The following is a 21,831-nucleotide window of genomic DNA, read 5'->3' as shown; positions in this document are numbered from 1 at the left end:
AAGCTGTGGGCTCTGGAAGGGAGACATCACTGTGCTAAATCCAGAGGCCATTGTCAGGAGGCACAAGGCACAGCTGTGCACCTCCACTCCCTCTCTGCCCTTCTGTTTCTCAGTCACTCTTTGACCCTCTGAAATAGGCTTCCTTGCCCATGACTGCTAAGACTGCTCTATCAAAGGTCTTCAAGAAAGTCCAGAAAATCCCAGATCCTTCCAAAACCACATCAGTCCTTTTCCCTCCTGACCCAGTAAGAGTCCTACCATCTCACTTCTGTAACTTGACCCTTTTTTCCACCAAATATTGTTCATCACATATTTGTTGAATAATTACGATGTGCCCGACTCTGTGGGCAGGTGGACAAGCTTCGTTGACTCAGGACCTAGTGTCAAGGCGAAGGCAGCAAGCCTGCTGCCAAGAATCTCTCAGCGCTAAATGCTCCCAGACAGCATTGTCCTTGTTAGGAATCTAAGGTGAACTCTATTTTAAAAAATCACCGAGGTAATTTTAGGTAACAGATAAGGCTGTAACAGGTAGTCTAAGGACTACTTAAATTATATAAAAATGTCTTATATTTGGGTTAGCATTTGGGAAAAAAAAGGATAGAACTTATGTTAGAATGAGATATAAAATCAAGCTTAGTAAAGTAAGACTTTTATGGAATCAAATTAATTTAACGTTAAAAAATAAGCTCTTTACAATAGGTATCATCTTTTCCTGAGTACAAGTATTCTAAACAAATATAACTAAAAACACTAAATGATCCCTTAGGCCAAATTACCTTTAATATAGAAGTGAATAAAAATCATGGTAAGCAGAAATTGCAGTAAACCAGGACAAGTAAAGATCTTCTTTCCTGTCACATGAAACACGATCTCTCACCCACACAACAGTCTACTCTTCACATTTATGTCTCTCAAAAGAGTTTAATAAAGTACAATTATAAAATGACAAAGCATCACAGTCCAGAGCAAGAAGAGAGAGTGACATTAAACGAGGTGAGTGAAACTGGGGGCTGTTCATGGGGAACCACTTCCCCAGGGCCACACTTCTTGGCTTCTTCAGCATGACCTTCTCCTATTTTCCATCAGGTCTCAGAACATCATTCTTGGCTCCTTGCTCTCTCTACCTCCCTGGCAAAACTGTCTGCCCTCAGGGCCTCAGCCAGTCTCTCCCTTGCTTTTTTCACTTTCTGACTCTGTCTGCGGATGTCTCCATAAGTTACGGGCTGTCTGTAGAGTGGGTGGGGGAGACCGAGACCCACTCCTGGGATCGCCTCTGCCCAGTCTGAAGACTGTGTGGACGTTGGCTTGAGGCTGGGGTTTAGAGACCCAGCACCAGCACAGCCCAGGGATTCACCTGGACCACCTGGTGCAATTATATTTAAGGTATTTGTGATATCAAAAGTACTTAAAAGTTTTCCTTCACTGCTGCAGGCCTGGAGTCCCTGCAGTCTCCTGTATGCCCAGACTTGCTGGGGCTTCTGCAAGGTCTGCTCCCGTTGACTGTACCTGACCTCATTGCCAGGGTGGGAAGTTATCCTTGTAACTGGCCTCTTGAAAATGCAGCTGGTGAGTCTTATAGGAAGTGTAGACCTTTCCCGATGTCTCCACTTGGTCTTGGCTAAATGGACCTGTCTTTTCTTCTCTGCAGTCTGGGGAATCATATTTCTTTTGTGCTTTCCCTTTGAAAACAAAATGAAATGTGAAATTTGAATAAAATGTGGGATGCAGACTGCCAGTCATGGAGAATTTTCGCACCTCATTTGGATCTTCCACCCTCCTGTATCCTGGAGAAATATCTCTCAAACTGCCCTGTGCATCACAATCATCTGGAGGATTGTTAAAACACAGATTGCTGGACCTCAACCCAAGTAGGCCTGCGGATGGCCAAGAATTTGCACTTCTAAGTGTTCCCGCATGATGCTGATGCTGCTGGCACAGGCACCACACACTGAGAACTAGATTCTGGGACGGCAAACTGATATGAGTCACGGACAGAAAGGACTATTTTTAGATGCTTGTGTGCCCAGAGCATAGTAATTTAGTGCCTCATCTCTAATGAAATCACGTTCCTCTCAACAATTTGATGCTCACTTCACTTGCACACCCATGTCCCATCTTCACTCAAATATTCTCCTGTACATACGTAAATAGCTCACACACGCCATATTCCCATCACATAGTTCTATCCACTGTAAGTAACCATTTTTCCTCCCCTGACTCTTCCTCTCTCCTCCTACTCCTCCCTGTTAATCTGGGCTCCACCATCTGACTTAACACAATTGATGCTTCTTAGAAGTCAATCCTGCTCTCACATTTGTTACACATCCACACCCTCTTCTAGGCCAGCCCATCAATTTCCCTGGCTTCACATACCATTAATGAACTCGAAATGCCCATAGAATCAGACAGATCTGGCTTGAACCCTGAGACCCAAATACCCATCTGCCCACTCACCACATCAGTGATAACTCGATGACCAGCTTGCAATGAGCAGGTACCAAGTTGATCCAACCAGTACTCCAAATAATCACCCATATCTCAGGGTCCCCTAATCTCACTTGTTGGTGCTAATATCCTGTCTACACCTGAGCGTCATTCTGGACACCCTGCCACCCAACACTCGTACATCAATGAACCATCCATCCACCCTCCTAAATCCAGCTAAATATTCTCCCCTTTTGAATAATTCCTGAGCACCTTTCAGATTCCTACAAAATACATTTTCACAGAGTGACCTTTCCTGATCCAGCCATCAAAATTAATGTCACATTTTCTCTGTGTTAATTTTTAAATTTTTTAATTGTATGTGTATTATCATCTATTTCTCTCATAGTGTTTTTCTCACTAAATTGGATACTCCATGAACTGAAGACTAATGTGGACTGTAATGTGTTACACTGCCGTATTCACTCATTGCTTTGCCCTTAGAAGACGCTCAATATATTTATCGAAAGAAATTATTCAAACTCCAAAAGATACTTTCTAAAGTTTTCAAACAAATTCCCTCAACTACAATTATACAAGCATATAATCTCTTTTGTGATATACTGCAATAAATTATCACTACGATTGCAAATCCTTTCTCTCTGTAATCCATTATAAAACTCTAGTCACAATAATCTATTTGAAATGTAAACCTAATCAGTGCACCTTTCCTTTACAATCACTCATTTCTGTCTTCAGATCCTTTTTAAAAGTGAAGTCATAAATCTCACTTCATTCCTATTGTCCTGCCATAATTATTAATACGATCCCTTTCATTCTCCAACATGTCCCAGTTTGGAGGGAAAATTATTTGATCCTCCCATTTATAGAGCACCTATTATAAGCCAAGTTATGTACTAAAACCCATGATCCAGAATTTAACTTAAAAACATGACTGCCTCTGTTTATTTTAATCTTGGTGAGAGGAATGAGTTAATAAAGAGACTAATGAATGTCTAATAGAGTGTTAGGTATAATTAGATCCTGTGATAAACAGTAAGGGCTACGCAGAGATAGAGAGACAGAGGGAGAGATGGAGGAAGAACGGTAAGGAGGGATAAAGGGGAAGGAAATTATCTACAATTATTTTATTAATTTATTTTTTTGTGAGGAAGATCAGCCCTGGGCTAACATCCATGCCAATCCTTCTCTCTCTCTCTTTTTTTTTTTTTTTTTTGCTGAGGAAGACTAGCCCTGTGCCGTCATCTGTGCCCATCTTCCTCAACTTTATATGGGACGCCGCCACAGCATGGCCTGGCAAGTGGGGCCTTGGTGCGCGCCCGGGATCCAAACCCATGCCACCAGCAGCAGAGTGCGCGAACTTAACCCCTACACCGCGGGCCCGGCCCACCTACAATTATTGATGATGAAGAGGTTAGGGAAGGACTAACTGATGAGGTGATATTTGAGCACAGAACTGAATATTTTTTAAAAAAGACCAATCACATTGTGGGTAAAAATTTTTCCAGAGAAGGGAACAATGTAAACAGTGCAGAGCCGAATACTACTTCCACTTCCCAGTGATGTTGTTGGGTAAAAACAAAACAAAACAAAGGTCTGGCCTATTATCCCAAGAAAGCTCTCTATACAAATAAGTACAATACCTTGAACATTACTTAACAAACATTGACACCTGGGAAACAACTTTCAATAAGGTATCTTCTTGTAGTAGCAGCTACTGCCTGCTCACTTAAAGAGGTTTCACAGAAGGACCAAGTGTACAAATGGACACTCTTGCTGTCCGTATGGATTCCACACTCACCAGAATAGGCTGGCTTGTAAAATAGGCTGATGCAGGTTCCTCCATGGCTGCAGAGTTGTCCTGCTGACCCCACTCCTGATGTGCAGACAGCCTGTGGATTGCTGGAAAATGCAGTGAGTTCTGCCTCTGATTCCCCTTTTATGTAGGGAATGGATAATCCAATCAGTGGATAATCCAGAGGAGACTTCCTGTCTCTTATCAATGGGATTTGAGCGATTCCTAAAGCTTTATACATAAACAGAGAAATGTGGGGTTATTGACACTGTCAGATACTGTTGGTAGATGAAAAAATTTAATACAGTTGTGTGGGGAGGTGGTATTTGCAGTTTCTATCAACATTTTAATATTTCCTTTGTCTTCCACTATTGATATTTTCTGTAAAAATAGGAATGGAAGTTTATATGTACAAAAATGTCCATACAACATATGTTTTAATAGGGAAAAATAGAGAATGTGTAAACATTTATCAATAAAATAATGTCCAAAATATTTATTAATAAGTCTCTGGAATAGATCACACAGCCATTAAAAATAAATTAGTACTTTGTGCATTTACACCTCAGGTAATTACCAGTAAACTTGTAATTATTTCAACCGTCTTACTCTTTCCCTTCCCTTTGACCTGAATAATTAACGTTCCTTTACTCTCTTTACTTCACTGATGTTGACTTAACTCTTTTATTATTCTGTTATTTTGTCTATAAACTTATTAGTTGAAATCATATAGAAATCTTTGTTTAATTGCACTAATGGCTAAATCCTGAATCCTTAATACAGTCTAATATGAATAATTACTTTTACCCCCTCCCCCAAATGCTAATAACTTAAACACTTTCAATTCTATTTTTAACCTTCCTGACATTTGTATTACTGTTTTCATGCATTTTATTCTACATATATTTTAATCTCCATGAGAGATTTCTAGAATTACTTCACAAAATAAAATTCATTTATATTTATCTATAAATTATCCTTTCCTTTCCTCTTCAGTCCTTCCTCCGTTCCTGGTTTTCTACCTGAGATTATGTTCCTTTGGGTGTGATAACTCACTCCAGTATTTTGTCTAATTCAAGGCTGCTGACAATCAAAAGTTTCACTTTAAGTTTTTCTAGGACATCTTTATTTGGGGCACTGTTGCTGCTGGGTGTAGAATTCTGGTTTGACATGAGATTTCTTTTAGCATTTAAAAAATACTGCTCTGTTGATGTCTATCTTATTTTATTTATGGTTAGAAATCACCAGTTGGCCTTTTTCTTGCTTATTTGGCATCTATAGTCCCTAAAATCCTTTACGTTAACTTTGGTTTTTAGACCATAGTTCAGTTCATTAATATTTTCTGTGTATGCACTCTGCTTAGGGAATGTTGAATTAATTGAATCTGTAGATTGATGTCTTTCATCAACTTGGAACATGCTTGTGTATTTTCACTTCTGATATCAATTCCTCTCCACATTCTCACTACTCCCCTTTTAATCACATCCCATGTGTATTCTAATTTTACCCTGAATTTTCCAATGTCATTGACCCTGTGGTTTTCTTGGAAGATTTGCTCTTAAACAGTCTTCCGTTTTAGTAAACCAGTCTTTTGCTGGAATCAAATCCTTCTTAATTACTTAATTTTTTAATTTCATTTCTAACATAAACACAATATACAGCTTTAATTTTTTAAAAAAGAGATAGCAGAGCAGTTTGACAATAAGGAGAAAATGATTTCCTTTTGATACAATAAAGCTAATATAGGTAGGAGAAAATTATAAATTGGATCATATTAAGTTATATGAGGAGCCAGTATTCATTGAAATTCAACAGTAAGACAGAGGGAGCATAAAACCTGAGTATCTTGTTCTTTGTACTGATGTGGACTAGCTTTTGAAATGATAATATTTAGATTTCTTGCGTTAAATAAAAATGTTATAAAATCCAGTTTCATCTGTTTGTATTTACTTTCTTTAACATGTGTTCTGGAAAATTGAAATGACATAGGTCACATTGTGATATCTCTGTTGGTCTTGGTTGGATAAAGCCATGATGTGATGGTTAATTTTAGGTGTCAGCTTGACTGGCTGCAGGGGTGCCCATATAGACTGTGAAGCATTATTTCTGGGTGTGTCTGTGAGGAGGTTTCTGGAAGAGATTAGCATTTGATTCCATGGTCTACATAAACAAACCCACCCTCACTAGTGTGGGTGGGCATCATCTAATCTGTTGAGGGCTCAAGAGAACAAAAAGCAAAGAAAGGCTGAGTCCACTGTCTCTTCCTGACCTGGGATAGCCATCTTTTCCTGCACTTGGACATCAGAGGTCCTGGTTGTCAGGCCTTCAGACTTTGACTGAATTATATCACTGGTTTTTCTTGTTCTCCAGCTTGCAGATGGCAGATTGTGGGACTTCTCAACTCCATAACCTTGTGAGCCAATTCCTACAATAAATCTCCACTTCTATATGTTTATATATATTCTATGGTTCTATTTCTCTAGAGAATCCTGACTAATACACATGGATAACAAAGTGCATATTAAGTGCACATGGAGGACATTTCCCAAGGCATAGGAGGCTCCTCCAACCCCGCGGGAGGAAGCAACTCTTCCCATCCAGGCAACACACATGAGCGCTCACACACACACACACACAAACACAAGTAATTTGAAAATGTGCTCAAGCTCAAACTTTCACTCTCTGCCTTATTGTTCATCACAGCAGTGATTTCTACATGGCATGCTATACATCCTTTGCCATTTATTATCTCTTTCCTCCCACTAAGACTAAATCAAACAGGGGCAGTCTGTCTGTTTAGTTATTTTGTAGATCACAGGTTTCATACCAGAGCTTTGCATGTAGTAAGTGCTCTAAAAATAGAATGACCAAATAGTTTTCCCTCCAAACTGAAACATATCAGGGAATGAAAAGGGTAGTATTAATAATTATGATAAGACAACAGGAGAAATATGTGCTGAAGACAGAAACGGGGGATTTAAAAGTTAAGATGGGGGCCGGCCCGGTGGCGCAAGCGGTTAAGTGCGCGCGCTCCGCTGCGGCGGCCCGGGGTTCGCTGGTTCGGATCCCGGGCGCGCACCGACGCACTGCTTGGTAAGCCGTGCTGTGGCGGCGTCCCATATGAAGTGGAGGAAGATGGGCACCGATGTTAGCCCAGGGCCGTCTTCCTCAGCAAAAAAGGAGGAGGATTGGCGGATGTTAGCTCAGGGCTGATCTCCTCACAAAAAAAAAAAAAAAAAAAAAAGTTAAGATGAACTGATCACTTTTGCATTTTAAACAGATCACTGTGACTAGAATCTCATGATTTTATTACGAGGAGAAAGGATTTGGAATCTTAAACTATTCTTGCTAATTTACTGCAGTGTACCACTCTAAAGGTGGTGTCTTTGCATAAGAGTAGTTAAGTGGATGGATTTAAAATATTTCAGGAAGTGAATTTTTAATGTTTCAATTTTATATGTATATAAATATAAAATATATATTGTACACATAATATATGTGAGCCCTTTATGTGTGCAAAGCCATATGTGAACACTATTGTGGGAAAATTTGGAAAATCCATATTGGTCTTGTCTTCATGGAGTATCCAGTTTAGTGAGAAAGAACTAAATCTTGAAAGAAATAGATAATAATGCACATATAACTAAAATAGAAAAAAAAAATCAACAAAGAGGGAAAATGGAGTTTTATAAATTGGCTTACTAGAGTAGGAGAGTTCACTGTGTGGAAATGATATTTTGTATGAGATCTGAAAGATGATTAGAAATAATTCAAAAGTGGAAAACCTGTAGGTAGATTCAGGAGGGTGGATGGGTGGTTTATTGATATCTGAGTGTGGGGTACCAGGGTGTCCAGAGTGACACCCAGGGCTAGACGCATTATTAGCACAAACAAGTGAGTTTGGGAACACTGAGAGAGAAGCAAATTATTTTGGGGAAGTGGTTTGCTCAACTTGGGACCTGGTCATTGTGAGTTGAGTCATCACTGATGCCGTGAGTGTGCAGGTAGATAAATGGGTCTGGGGGTCAGAGTTAGGTCTCTGCTGATTCTTTGGACATATTTGGCTCATTAGTGGTATTTGAAGCAAGGGAAATGTATGGTGTTGCCCCAGGAGGGTGCAGATGGGCAACAGGTGTCTGAGCAGGGCTGACTTCCGGGAAGGATCAGTCATTGTGGGGTGGTCATAAAGAGAAGCCAAAAAGTGCCTCAGGAAGTTCAGACAGGCAAGAGCAGGACACTGTAGGGTGGTGGATCCCAAGGACAAATAGGCTTTTAAAATGACATTGAAGTCCACAAGGTCACATGCTACTGCAGAGCATGTCAGACAAATCATGAAAAGTCCCCAGTGGATTGGTAAGAGACATGGCTTGTGAGGTTAGCAAGAGAAAAATCCACAGAATGAGGATGGGCTTGAGTGTGCACTGTGCAAACAGAGGCATTTGGATATATGTGAACTTTTCACAGCGGATCCCTGGCAGGAGGACAAGAGGAGGGGCATGGGGGGTGAGGACTGTTAGGAATGCTGGATGAGGGATTGGTTTGTAGATGGTAGAGATTTGTGCATATTTGAAACCTGAGGGATGATTGCAGTAGGGAAGTGATGGAAAGTGCAACAAATGTGGAGGGCATAATGTCACTGAAATTGAAGAATGAGATAAAAATCAGAGTGGTTTCCGCAAGAAAGAAATTTCTTTGGATATAGCAACAGAAAACGTGTGATAAATCAATTCCTTATGAGGAATATTTGTAGATCTGATGACTAGAGAGTGAAATAGTTCTTGTTTGATGGTTAACAAGTTATGTGTGAAATATAGAGTAGGTCAGGAGAAAATAGAGATTTATGGAACTTGAGAAATGGAAAGAAATTGACAGAGCATTCAGGAAGCATTAGAGAAATGCATATAGGTCCATTGGTCTGTTGGGATCCACAGGCTCCTGGTGCATTCTCTCTTCAGTGCAAGTGTCAACATGGCATGGCAGGTATTTGGAATCATCTGAAGTGGGCGGCTTGCAATGCAGATATAATGGCAATAAGGAATCTGCGAGTATGGTCAGTGGATGATTGAAATGATGGACTGTGGAATGCAGGATTAATAGAGAGGAGTAGGAGAAGAGAAGCAAGAGGGTTGTGAAGATATGCTTACTGGAGTAATATACTTTCTCGAAGAATGGTTACTTAGAGGGGAGTTCTTTGTGTCAAAAGTGGAAATGTGGAAATTTGTGGTGGGAATATGGTGTTTCTGAGTTACTGATTTGGGAGCAGGAGAATTTTGGGTGAAGATAGGATCAGGGTGTGGAAGTGAATGACTAAGGATGGAATAGTGAATAATTTCATTAGAGATGAGGCCGTAAAGGAGCTGTGGAGTCCTTGGAACTCTGTGTCCCAATAACAGTGGGCTGTGGGGCACCGGCATGTGTGTATTTGACCATGACAGAGAGAGGAGGAGAGGAACGTGCTGAAGCAAGATGGCGGAGGGAAGTTGGTCTGGATTTGACACTGGGTAGTGACCTTGAGCTTTCTGTCCTTGTCTCACATCAGCTTGATGGTGTCACTGAAGCCTGTTCTCCACGTGTGGTCCCTGTACCAGCAGCATCAACATCACCTCTTAGAAATGACAATTCTCCATTTCTTCCCCAGTCCTACTTGGGTTGAAGTCCAGCACTCTGAGTTTTAAAAACCCCCCAATGATTGTGATGCACAGTGCGATTTGAGACACATGTGTCCAGGGAGAGAAGGAGGGTGGAATATCCACGTGAGCTGAGAACGTTCTCCGTGGATGGTAGTCTTCATCCTCCATTTTGTTCAAATTTCACATTTTATTTTGTTCTGAAAGAGAAAGCTCAAAAAATATGCCCAGACTTCATAGTGGAAACAGTAAGACCAAGAAAATAAACCCAATCAGAAAACTAAAGTTCTACGCACCCTGAATCCTAAGTAGCTGCATATTCCAGAGGCCAGTTACTGGACTAACTTCCCATCCTGGCAGTGAGGTCAGATGCAGTCAGTGGGAGGAGACCTTGGAGAAGCCCCAGCAAGTCTGTGGATACAGTCGACTGCAGGGACTCCAGGCCTGCAGCAGTGAAGGAGAACTCTTAAGTTCTTTGGAGTCGCAAATACCTTTGAAACAGTGGCACAGGCTGGTCCATGTGAATCTCTGGACCATGCTGGGGCCGAGGGATCTGCACACCAGCCCTGAGCCCACCCGGGCCACTGTCCATATCGGGCAGAGATGAGTCCAGGAATGGGTCTGGGCCACTCACAGCCCCTCTGCAGGCAATGGGCATCTTCTAGAGATATCAGGAGACAGACACAGAAAGTGAAGAAAAGCATGGGAGAGACTGACTGTGGCCTCGAGGACAGAAGAGATTGCCGGGGAGCCAGAGAGAGCAAGGAGCCAAGAAAGGCATCCTGCAAACACAGTGAGGAAGGCAACATCGGTGCTGAAGAAAAGGAGAGTGGTGGCGTTGAGAAATTCCCCATGAGACAGGCTTGACTCTCACAGCATCTCTTTGTAACATCCATCGTGAACTTGACGTTTCATGTTAAACCTCAATTTTTATTTACCATGAGTTTTCTCCTTTTTATATTAAAATTGATAGGATAATTGTAGCTGAGGAATTAGTGTTTTGAACTTAGATTTGTTTTTTCTAGAACCGACACTCAATGAAGAGATGATACCTACTTGAATGAGATTTGTCTTTTAATGTATACTAAACCCGACGCCATAAATGTTTATTATGATTTTGCATCTAATTAGTTTTTTTTTGTTTTTTTTTTTTTGCTGAGAAAGATTCACCGTGAGCTAACATTTGTTGCCAATCTTCCTCTACTTTGTGTGTGGGTCACCGTCACGGCATGGCTGCTAATGAGTACTGTAGGTCCGTGCCTGGTAACTGAACCTGGGCCACCAAAGCAGAACATGCCAAAACTAACCACTCGGCCAGGGGCCAGCACTATGAATTTGCATCTAATTATAACATAAAATCCATCAATCTTTCTCTTCACTGTCACATGGTAATTCAGACATAGGTGATTTCTATATCATGAATTAAGTATCTCTTATCTGTTACCTGGCAAACTTGTGTAGCTTTGATTTTGGAATCTCCAGAATGAGCATACCCCCTGGGGGCATTATTTTCCCCGTAGAGAACCTTGGCAGCAGACTCATTGCCTTCCTTCCCACACGAGATCCAGAGTCGTGGAAATGGGTTCGCCTTGCACACAACACAGAGCACATAGGAATTACTCCACAAACATGTGATAAGTGAATAATTGGTGGCATCATCAGGTCATTCACAGAAGCCAGACTGAGAGAGAGCTTCCTCAGGTCAGGAAGGAGAAGCATTCCTTTATATTTGTGAGGTTTTAATTTGTAACATTGTAATGTGAACAGCAAGTATACTATTTTTATCAAAATTGTGTTCTGAAGGTTTTCAAAAATCTCTAAATCTCAGAGTAGAGAAAAATCAATCTCTGTGACTCTGTTACTTGCTTCAAAGATTGTCAACTCGTATACCATCTGGCTTTGTTTATCCTCACACCAAGACCCCAAGAATTAACCAGCTGAGATGGCTGAGAGCGCATCATTTCAGCTGTAAATATTTCCGTTTCTGGTACAGATGAGGGAATTTTGGAACACAAACAAAATAACATGATCACACACAAAAATAAAAATGTCATTCGGATAATCAACTATCTAGTCAGTATCCAAAGTCTCCCAGTTTTCTCAAGGTTATTTCCTGGTTTTACATTTTCTTTGAGTCAGGATCTTAATGAAACCCTTCTTTTGCAATTGGTTGATCTGTTTCTGAAGTCACTTTTAATCTCTTGTTGGTTCATGCATCTTGGGATTTGGGTGGAATATGAGTGTGTGTGTTTGTGTGTCTACACCGATGTGTGAATTCTTTCTTTCCTGGATGGGAGTGCCCTGAAAGGAAGGACCTGGGCTGTGGGAACAAGGATTTCTACTCTGCTTCTGGCTGAACTGAAAAGGCCTCCCTGGGTGACACTTGCAGGCTTCAGAAAGGAGGGGGAAGAAGTACCAAGGAGTTCAAGACAATGGCCCTTGTCTTACAGGGTGTTTCCAGGGCATGATGTTCAAAATGCCGGGTGCTAACCCTTTAGGTGCAGGTCGTCGGGTGGGTTCTCGGCATGAGCTCTGAGCAGTGTCTGTTCACCACCCACGTGGGGAGCATTTCAGTATTTTAATTGGTAAGGTTATGTCTGTGGTGTCTGTGGTGTCTAAGATTGGTGGAATTCCCCTGCTGGACCCACTTCTATACCTGCCCCTCTCCTGCCTCATCTTTCAAAACTCCCAACAGGAAAGTTTCACATCCCTGTAACACAAATCCATATAACCACAGCACAGACTGGGGAAAAGAACACAGCAGTCCCAGGGGCTACGTGCTCTATGCCCTCAGGCCAAGCTGCCCCTTTGGGACAAGTCAGTAACAACACGACTGAGTGTGTAAACTAGTGATTGTCTGAGACCATGGACCTGAGAACCTGATGGGCCCAGATGTCACCCAGGGCAGCAAGGGCTGGTGTGGGTCATTCCGTGGACAGGATTAAGGTCTATTGTCCTGGCAAACCAGAGCTTACCCCTGATCCCTCAGGCCCAGCCGGGGAGGAATGGCCAAGATGTGCCTGACAGAGAGGCTGGGGGCCTTCTAGGGAATTTTTACCCTAAAAGAATCCTACAGTGAAGTGCAGGGATGCTGGAAATCCTAGTTCACAGGGAGCAGTGAGGTTCATAGAACAAAGTCCTGTTGTAGGTTTAAAAGCTGCATCATGAATCTTTCCCTCTAGACATGAACCAAGCGGGAAAAGGACTTCCACGGGCATGGGCCAGGATCCCAGGAGGATTCCAGTCTAGGCGAAGGGTGAACAGGGAGCCCTAGAGGCGGCCTGATGGGGATGTCCTGTCGGCCCTTAGTCCATCTGCACATGGTCTTCCTCTGTCCTTGTCCGTTCCACATGCAAACTTTTATCTTTTTACATTTTTTCCTCATTTAGTGTTGATGCAAATCCAGACACTGATTAGAAAACGGCAAGTTCCAATGTCTGATCAAAGAAACCTCAACAAGAGAAGCAAAAAACATTCCTTCTTCCTGGAAAGCTCTAGAAAGACAGCACCGTCCTGGGGAAGGACATGGTCCTGGTAAGTGCTATTTGAAAGACACCCACAATTCAGTGGTTATTGCTCTGCCTGGGAAAGTCCCTCCAACCTCTACATCCAGGGAGATCTGAGGGGCTGTCTCTGCTCCTGGCCCAGGTGAACCACACTGAAATCCACCCGTCCTCTGAGGAACAGGGACTTGAGGGTTTCATTCAGTAGCCAGGGAGGAGGCTGGCCCTCCTCCCTTCTCCCACATACAATAAGCTGTGACCATACACAAGTTCTTAATTTAGGAGGAACGTGAGATTCTGTGTCTCGTTTACATGAGCATAAGAAGTGAAAGAACCACACCACAACACCCAGGCTGTGACAGAAACAGGATATAACGTAAGAGTCAAATCTACCATTTACTATTAAAGAAATAATATCACTCCTCCCCAGTGGGTTAACAGTGGCTGGCGTGGAGATGTCAGGGAGTTGGAGGGGGTGGTGCCCTCCCTCTGGGGCTTTAGGGGACACCAGGGAAAGTCTTAGGATGTCCTCGTTCACTCAGGGTGGGAAGACCTGGCCCAGTGCACCCCGAGGGCGCCAGTGTCCCTGCTGGTCAGGAGGAGCTGCACTTGTGGTCTCCAGAGTGTGACGGCTCATCGCCAAGGGCATGGCGGCTGAAGAGAAGAAACAGACTATTTTGGGGAACCTCCCTGAGATTCATGGCACACCTCCCTGCTCCCCTGCACTCTGATCCAAACCCTGTACTGAGTGCTCAGTCCATCAACAACACCCCGTTTTTCCCTGATGCAGGAGGCATCATTTAGCATCACCCACTTCAGAGGATGCAACTGAATCCCAGAGAGGAGAGGGGAGCGGCCTGTCCCAGGCCTGCTTAGCATTGGAGCTGTGATCCAGTCCCATGCTTAGCCCGAAGCTGTACTGAGCCCCTGGATTCAGTCACTCCTGGTCCCAACACTCACTCGGCCCTGAACTGGAGAATGTCTGGTTCCTCTTTCTCCTGAAGAGCCGCATTTTGCTTGCCTTCTGGTGTGCGGGCTCCAGCCGGCAGGAGACCCAGTAGCTACAGGACAGAGTGGCCTGTGAGCTACCAGGAGCCACACCTCAGGTGCCCCTCCCAGAGCCTGCCAGCAGCTGAGTCCTGGTGCCCCATGGGTCACCACGCTACGAGTTCTGTGGCTGATCAGGGAGCCAGGCCACAGGCTCTGGAGCTGGCCATCAGAGAGAGTCTGGCCTGCCCTCACCCAACTCCTGTCCCCCTCACCTCTCATGGATACTGATGGGCTCCATGGCCTGGAACCAGGCCCCAAATCGCTCATCAGGCTCCAGGTCATAGGCATTTGCAGCCTGCTGGAGCAGCTGGATCCTCCTGATGAGTTTGAATTTCTGGGAGGAAGGACAGGATGCAGACAGGGCTTGGGTGGGCAACGCTGTCAGGGACTTGTGCGGAGTGAGGATCTGGTCTGGGGTCTGTGCTCACTCGGGACCCCTCCTTCCTTCCCTCTCCATTCAGGACTTGCCTGTCCTCACAGTTGGCTTGAATTAGTTCCTCATCCAGGAAGGTGTCCTTGATGCCAGCCCCTCCCGTACCCGCCAACGTGATGGGATGCCCAGCTTTGTGGATCTGACTCTCCCAATAAATGTAAGACCCAAGGGATGAGGACAGAGAAAGTCTTGCCAGGCGAGGTCTCTGATTTCCACATGCCCACCCTCCCCATAGCTGCTCACGTCACACCATTTCTGAAAGTTGACCCGATTTCCCTGGAAGGGAGACAGCCAATGTCCATCAGAAACAGCCCCCTAAGCCCATAACCAAGCCCCATCCCACCCCTTCTCAGGCTGCAGGAATGTCAGGGCCCAGCAGAGGGCAGACCTTCCACAAAGAGAACTTGACACTGGGCCAGGCTCTGGGCTCCAGGGCTGGAGGGACAGGGGAGCTGAGGCCAGAGACCTTATGTAGCACACCCTCTCTGATGACAGACGGGGAGACTGAGGCCTCAGGGAGGAAGGGACAGCTGGAACACAGAAGTGCTTCCTCACTTGCAGGGGCTGATGGCACTCCCCCAGGGGCAGGGCCCGAGGGGGAGGCTGAATCCATCTCAGACACAGCCTCCTGCAGCTCTGCAGGCAGGCAGCTATGAGCTTCACCAGCCCAGGTAGACTGGTGGGGGGCTTATGAGGAGCATCTATTCACGCATTGCTAAGATGGGCCTGACTCCCCAACTCCCAGGGGTGGCCATGGGGCTCTCATGAGAGGAGGTTTGCCAGGTACTGAGAGCTCAGGTCCCAGGGCAGGGCTCTCGCCTCCCAAACCTCAGGATCCTGCTCTCTGGCCCCACGTCCGGGCTCACTCACTTCCAGATCATCCTCCATCCCAATGTCCAGCAGCTTCAGGTGATAGAGGAACATGTCCAGGAAGGGGACAACACCCTGTGAACTCAGGGTGGGAGTGGTGAGATGAGTCTCACCTCTCAGGTGCCCCCATGGACCCTCCCCCAAATCCCTTCACCCCAGCCTCCTGCCCACCACAGACTCCCACAGAGAACAGCCTAGGACCCTCAGCGGCCTCCCCCCAGTTGCCCCCTCCAGGACCACCCAACTTCCCCAGTCACCTCCCAGGGGTGGCTTTTGGCAAATCCCAGGGTATGTGGTCCCTGCCCCTCCCCTCCCTAACCCATCCTGGGCCCAGCCCTTCCAGGCCTCCTCCTGGTCACTTCCAGGGCAGGCCTTTCAGGCTCTTGGGCTCCTGGAGCTGGGCTGGAGGAGGAGGGACCCCTCTCTTAGGGAGGCCTCCAGCCGTGAGGTGAGTGACCCCTCCTCTGACACCTAGACCCTCCCCCTCAGGCCACCTCACCTGCTGCTGTCTCTCCTGGGCTCCCTGGGGGTCCATCTGCGGGGTGGCCCTCACAGATGACACCTCCTGCAGGGTCAAGGACAGGCTCAGGGAGGCATGTTCCCTTCCCCATGTCTCCCAGGCCCCTGATCTTGGACCCTGGACATCTGGTGTCTATGGCTGCTCCCATTCCAGGGTGCCCTGATTCTAGATCGCTCCCAGCTCCAACACTCCCTTCTCCGTGCCCTCAGGCCTGCCCAGGCCCCTAAGCCTCTCTCCTCATCAGGAAAGTGTGAGGAGGACTCCCCATGCATCCCAGGGTCCCCTGAGGACTCAGTATCATCTGACTGTCACCAGTGCTGTCCCCTCCCCCCTCAAGGAGGAGGAGCACAAAGCTCCTGCACATTCCTCTCCCCCTTGTACCTCATCACCCCTGTGAGGCCTGCACCACAGATCATCTCCCTCCATTTCCCAGATGAGGAGACCGAGGCCCACAGAGGGGCAGTGACTTGCTCAGGAGCCCACAGAGGAGACCGCTCCCCCTCCCAGCCAGAGGCCCTGGCCCCCGGCCTTCACTCCTCCTCCAGACACACCTCGGACCAATGTCCTGTCCTCTGGACTCTCGGGGTGTGTTGAGGCCCTCGGTCAACCTGAGCCATGGATGGAGACGCACAAGGTGTCTTGGGGTCCCAGGCAAGTGGCTGCTGTGTTTTCTAGCCCCCTGGGATTCTCTGATACCAGGCTGGACCTGAGGCCATGCCAAAGTCCTCAGCTCCCTAGGATCCCCTCAGGATTGTCCCTGTACAGAACTCCTCCTTCACTCACTCAGGAAGGGAACCCCCGTGTGCCACATCTGAGTGACAGTGTAGGAGTTGACCACGGCACTGTGTAATGGTGACATTTGCATCCTTTTTCACTTGGAAACTTCTAATGTCCCTTCTCTTTTCTCAGGTCTCATGTTTGAAGTCTGTGGTCTGAGCCTTTGCACAATCCTTAGGCCCCTCCTGCCAGGGCCTCGATGGAGGCCATTAAGTATCTGTCAGGAAGGTCCATTAAGAATCTGTAGGTTCCTCGATAATTCTCATTGCCATCTGGGGCATATCCTTGTCGACAAGGCACCGGGGGAGACTCACTGGTTTGTCAGCAGTGACCACTATCGGGCTAGAGTGCACAGTCCCAGAGAGCACACAGTTCTGTCCCAGATCCACCATTTGGCCCAAGGCTGTGCAGCCCCTGTGTCCACAAGCTCTGTGTGACCTCACAGTGCCCATCCCTGGGACAGGCAGAATGTCCTCCCCTGTGAGGTGCAGTGAAGACAGAAGGAGCAGCAGAGGCCTGGCTTCCTGAGGACAGACTGGGCTGCTTTATGAAGAAAGGAACCCCCACCCACTCCATCCACCCGCCAGCCTGGAGGATGATGAGGGCCAGCTGATGGGTCCACATGGAAGCCAGAAACCTGCTCATTCTGCCAGCTCCTCACCTCTTGGAACAGTCCAGGCGACACCACTGTATCCAGTGACCAAGGCCTCCTGCCCCAAACAGTCCCCACCTGCCCCTGCAGCTCACACCCCCCGCTTCCTGTCCAGCTGGACAAGACAGACAGTTATTTCTCGGGGAACCTTAAGTGAAAAACTTACCAAAGCACATCCTGCCTGGTCCCTCCTCACCTCACCTCCCGTCCTTCCAGTTCTCCAGCCTCCACTCACCTCCTTGAGAAGCTTCCTGCTCTTCTGGTGGCATGTTTCGATGATGTTTTTCAGTATTTGCCAGTTCTTCCTGAGGAGGGAAAAAAGGAAAGAAACACTGTGGAGTGGTTTGAGGGTAAATCCCTTTTGTTTGAAAACCCAGAAGATCCAGACAGCCTGGATGAGCATTTTCACTGTGTCCTCTGAGCCCTGAGGTGTCTGGGACTGGGGAGGGGGCTCTCCTATTGTCACCTGGGGCCTCCATTCTCTTATTTTCTCAGCAGATGTGTTTTAAACAGTCTTAATTTCACGTGGACAGAGAGTTCTGTTGCTGAAAACACTTGAAAATCTTCAATTTGGTTCAAGCCATGATCTGTCACTTAGGGAAACTGATCCCTGAAGCAGAACCACTGGCCTAAGTTGTCAGAAAGACTTCAAGCCTGCCAACCAGGTCAGACCCTAACCCCAGGCTTTGCTGTCTCCCAGGAGGTCCCAACTGACTGAAGGGCAATGCCAGCCCTGTGGGGGGTGTCTGGTCCACCCAGGTGGTGCTCGCATGGAGAGAGGCCTACCCACCTGGACACCTGTCTCCACGTCTCTTTTAAACGTTGAATGGAGGGGCCCTCCAGAGCCCAGAGGATCGCATGGAGAGAGGAAAGGTTCCTCAGGCCGTGGCTTTCCTGGGGAAGGGAAGAGAATGAGCTGTGAGGGGGAGCTGGTGCCCTGCTTCCTCCGGCTTCTGTCGCCTCATTGACGTCTCCTGTCCTGGATGAGACAGCAGCTCAGGGAACCCGGGAAAGGCACAGCTGGAACCTGATGAGGAATACTTCCAGGTAGGAGGATTTCAGCTCAAGCCAAGAAAGGAGCCCAGGAAGGGGTGAGCTTCCCACCACTGGGACCAGGAGTCAGGTCATCGAGGCCTGGCAGGAGGGGCCTAAGGATTGTGCAAAGGCTCAGACCACGGACTTCAAACATGAGAGCTGAGAAAGGAGAAGGGGCAGTTCCCCCGACTCCAGAGAGGGGCTCCCAGGGCCTCCCACATCTTACCTTGGCCACCTGGATCCAGAGCTCCACCACCCTGGCCCTGACCTGGGCCGTCATGCTCGGGTCCCCAATGCAGGTGGTGACGATACATTCGACCACTCTGTTAAAGTGGGTCATGGTGGCATGGATGGTCGGTGCCAGGTGCTCATTGCCCCTGTTGTCACACTGGGACCAGATGGAGTCCAGGAATTCGTGGGGCCTCACTGTCTTGAAGAGCTCCTGGGGAGGACAGGGATTGTCACCCAGCCCTGCCACAGCCCAGCTCAGCATCCGCAGCCCCCAGTCCCAGGCCAGGTCAGTGGTGAGAGCTGGAGCTCAGGAATCGGAGAATGCGACCTGAGGCTTGTGGGAGTCCCTGGGTGTTGCTTGTGTCCCCTGAGGGCACCCAGCACAGGATGACCCAGGAACGCATACTGTGGCGCAGGGAAGTGGCATTTGCTCGTCGCCCAGTCTCACTTCCTCCAAGCACCAGAACTCAGCTCCTGCATGACCATCTCTAGGGGCATCTTCCACCCATTCTGACCATCCTGGGGTCTGACTCCTCTTTCAGATGCACATTCCCCCAAGGCAGCAACAACCACGGGCTTTGTTTGTCTGCCTTGTAGTCATGTACACATTAAGTGCCTAATTAGTGTTGAGGCTGTTGAGGCCTCCTGGGCAAATGAGTGAACTACCCAAGGACGAGACAGCACTTCAGTGTGCTCCCCTCCCCCACCAAAGCGCAGACTCTGCCCAACTTCCTCTCTGCTCCACCTCATCCATCTGCACAGCCACTCTGCATGGCAGCTGCTCTCAAAGTCCATCCCTACTGTCCACATGAGGACAGCAAAGGCTTGGGAGTGAAGAAGGCTGCTCAGGTCACATGAGGGTAAGTGGGGAAGCAAGAGGTTGGACCGAGATCATGGGATTCTGGATCAGGAAATGGCAGGTCTGGGGCAGCTCACGGCACAGGGAAGGCCGGCCCCAACTGTCCTGAGAGCCCCGCTGCTCACCACATCCATCAGTGTCAACTGCTCTGCCACCAGCCGGGGAGGGAACTCCAAGAAGTCAGGCTTCTCCTCCCTCAGCAGGTTCTTGGTGGTCACGTCCCAGGGGCAGGTGGGCTCTGGGACTGGATCTGGCTCTGCTGTTATCTCTCCAGGTGGAGGGAGGATTCTCCCTGGAGCCAATGGTCCAGCTGGCTCCAGCTCAGGAGCTGGCACTGGGGCTGGAGCTGATGTTGGTGGTGGCTCTGGCCCTGGAGGGACTGATGGAGGTGACACTGGCTCCAGCTTTAGCACAAGTGGTGGAACTAGAGCTGGAGCTGGATCTAGCCAGGGAGCTGGCCCTTGCTCTGGTGCTGGAGCTGGAGGGACCTCTGGAGATGGTACTGCAGCAGGAGAAAGAAACAGTGTCACTCAAGTAGCTGACTTCCCCTGTGCCTGTCAAAGCCAGGAAAGACCCCACTGCCTTGAAGTGAACCAAGCCTCCGAACACTCTGCAAATTGTCATCCCAGACTGCAGTTGCCTCACCTTCCAGCTCTGCCTCAATGGGCCGTGGATGCTCCAGCTGGACCTGGAGAAGGTAGGCGTGGCCCTGCAGCCCCGAGCCAGGCAAGCTGAGATGCAGAGAGGCCAGCTTCATGCTGAAGCAGGGATGGTGCAGGAGCTCCCAGAAATCCTGCCCTGGGTCCAGGCAGGTTCCCACCACAGAAGAGATGGCACTGGGGGAGGCAATTGGGCAACAGAGTCAGAGGCCTGGCCTTTCCCTCCACGCTTCTCACCCAAGACACCCTGGCTTGGGACTGAACCCTATGCCTGTCCCTCTCCATCCAGGTGAGAGCCACATGGCAGCCCTGACCCCTGTGAGGCTGTCCTGGCAGTGGCAGGCCTGCTTATCCAGCAGGTTGACACAGAGTCTCTTGTGACTCTCTTCCCACTGACACTCTTCTCCTGAAGGTCTGGGACACAGCCCACCCCAGCCCTCCATGCACTTGTGCAACTGGACTGAGCACTGAGACAGATTTGTGACCAGGTTGCTCACACACCTCCTGTTCTGGGCCTGGAGGCGGTGGTGAGAAGAGGTAGATGTGGAGAAGGGGAGGCAGATTCAAATGGGTCTGTGGTGGGAATGGGTTTCTAGGGGAGAACTCAGCCCAGCCACCCCTCTGGTTCCCAGGGGTCCTGGCACCCATCCATAGCTCTTTGACTCCTGTCCTCCTGGAGTGGAAGCCACCGGGCCTCTGCCTTCCCATGGGAATCAAAAGATGCGTGAGATGCGGCTTCTGACAGGCTCCCCTGAGCCACAGCCTCCATCTCTCCCCCCACAGCTTGTTCTTTAGAGACAGGAGGCCATCCTTCTGGACCCAAAGACCACTCACTTTTTTAGGTGGTCCTGCGCTCTGCCCTCCTGGCTGGAATAAGGGGAGATGCCTCCAGATGTAAAGGAGGCTATGAGGGCATCCCTTGGGATGGACGGTGGATGACAAGACCTGCGAATGATGTCGAATGTCAATGTCTGACTCTCAGACGTAAATTGAGGCCACGCATTGTGTCTCCTTCATTCACTGAGTTTACTGTCTCCAAATGTCCTGCATGCAGTAGGTGCTTGATCTACATGGTTCAATGAATGTAGTCCACCCAGAACCATCCCAGACACCTGAGTGGGCCTAGGGCCTCTCTGCTGCCCCAGAGATCCTTGACTGGCTACCCCAAGGAAAAGGACCAGGACCAGCTGGATGGACTCTCCAACTCCTTGACAGGGTGGTTTCCATGTGCTTTTCCAAATTCAGAAAGGCCGCATCTCAGAGATGGGTGAGGCAGACTACTTTTCACGGGGAAGAGAGAAATAAACACCATGAACAACCACAGCACGTCCACAGCCCTCTCTGCAGAGCCAGGCACCAGGTAAGCACCCGCCAT

General features: G+C 47.8%; 1 protein-coding gene across 1 annotated transcript; it reads right to left on the bottom strand.

The window, feature by feature from the left end:
* Positions 1-18,729: 18,729 nt before the first annotated feature.
* On the bottom strand, positions 18,730-19,955 carry LOC131401823 (ral-GDS-related protein-like). The gene is made up of 2 exons (XM_058536945.1): positions 19,923-19,955; positions 18,730-19,149 (listed from the first exon to the last, which is right to left on the bottom strand). Exons 1-2 carry the CDS (start codon positions 19,929-19,931, stop codon positions 18,736-18,738), a joined length of 423 nt encoding a protein of 140 aa, XP_058392928.1. The 5' UTR covers positions 19,932-19,955; the 3' UTR covers positions 18,730-18,735.
* Between the last annotated feature and the right edge of the window lie 1,876 nt (positions 19,956-21,831).

This window comes from Diceros bicornis (assembly GCF_020826845.1).
Source record: "Diceros bicornis minor isolate mBicDic1 chromosome 2 unlocalized genomic scaffold, mDicBic1.mat.cur SUPER_2_unloc_8, whole genome shotgun sequence".
In the NCBI taxonomy this organism is placed as follows: domain Eukaryota; kingdom Metazoa; phylum Chordata; class Mammalia; order Perissodactyla; family Rhinocerotidae; genus Diceros; species Diceros bicornis.
Note: the sequence above shows the minus strand (reverse complement) of the source record. Positions and strands in the feature narration are given on the sequence as shown.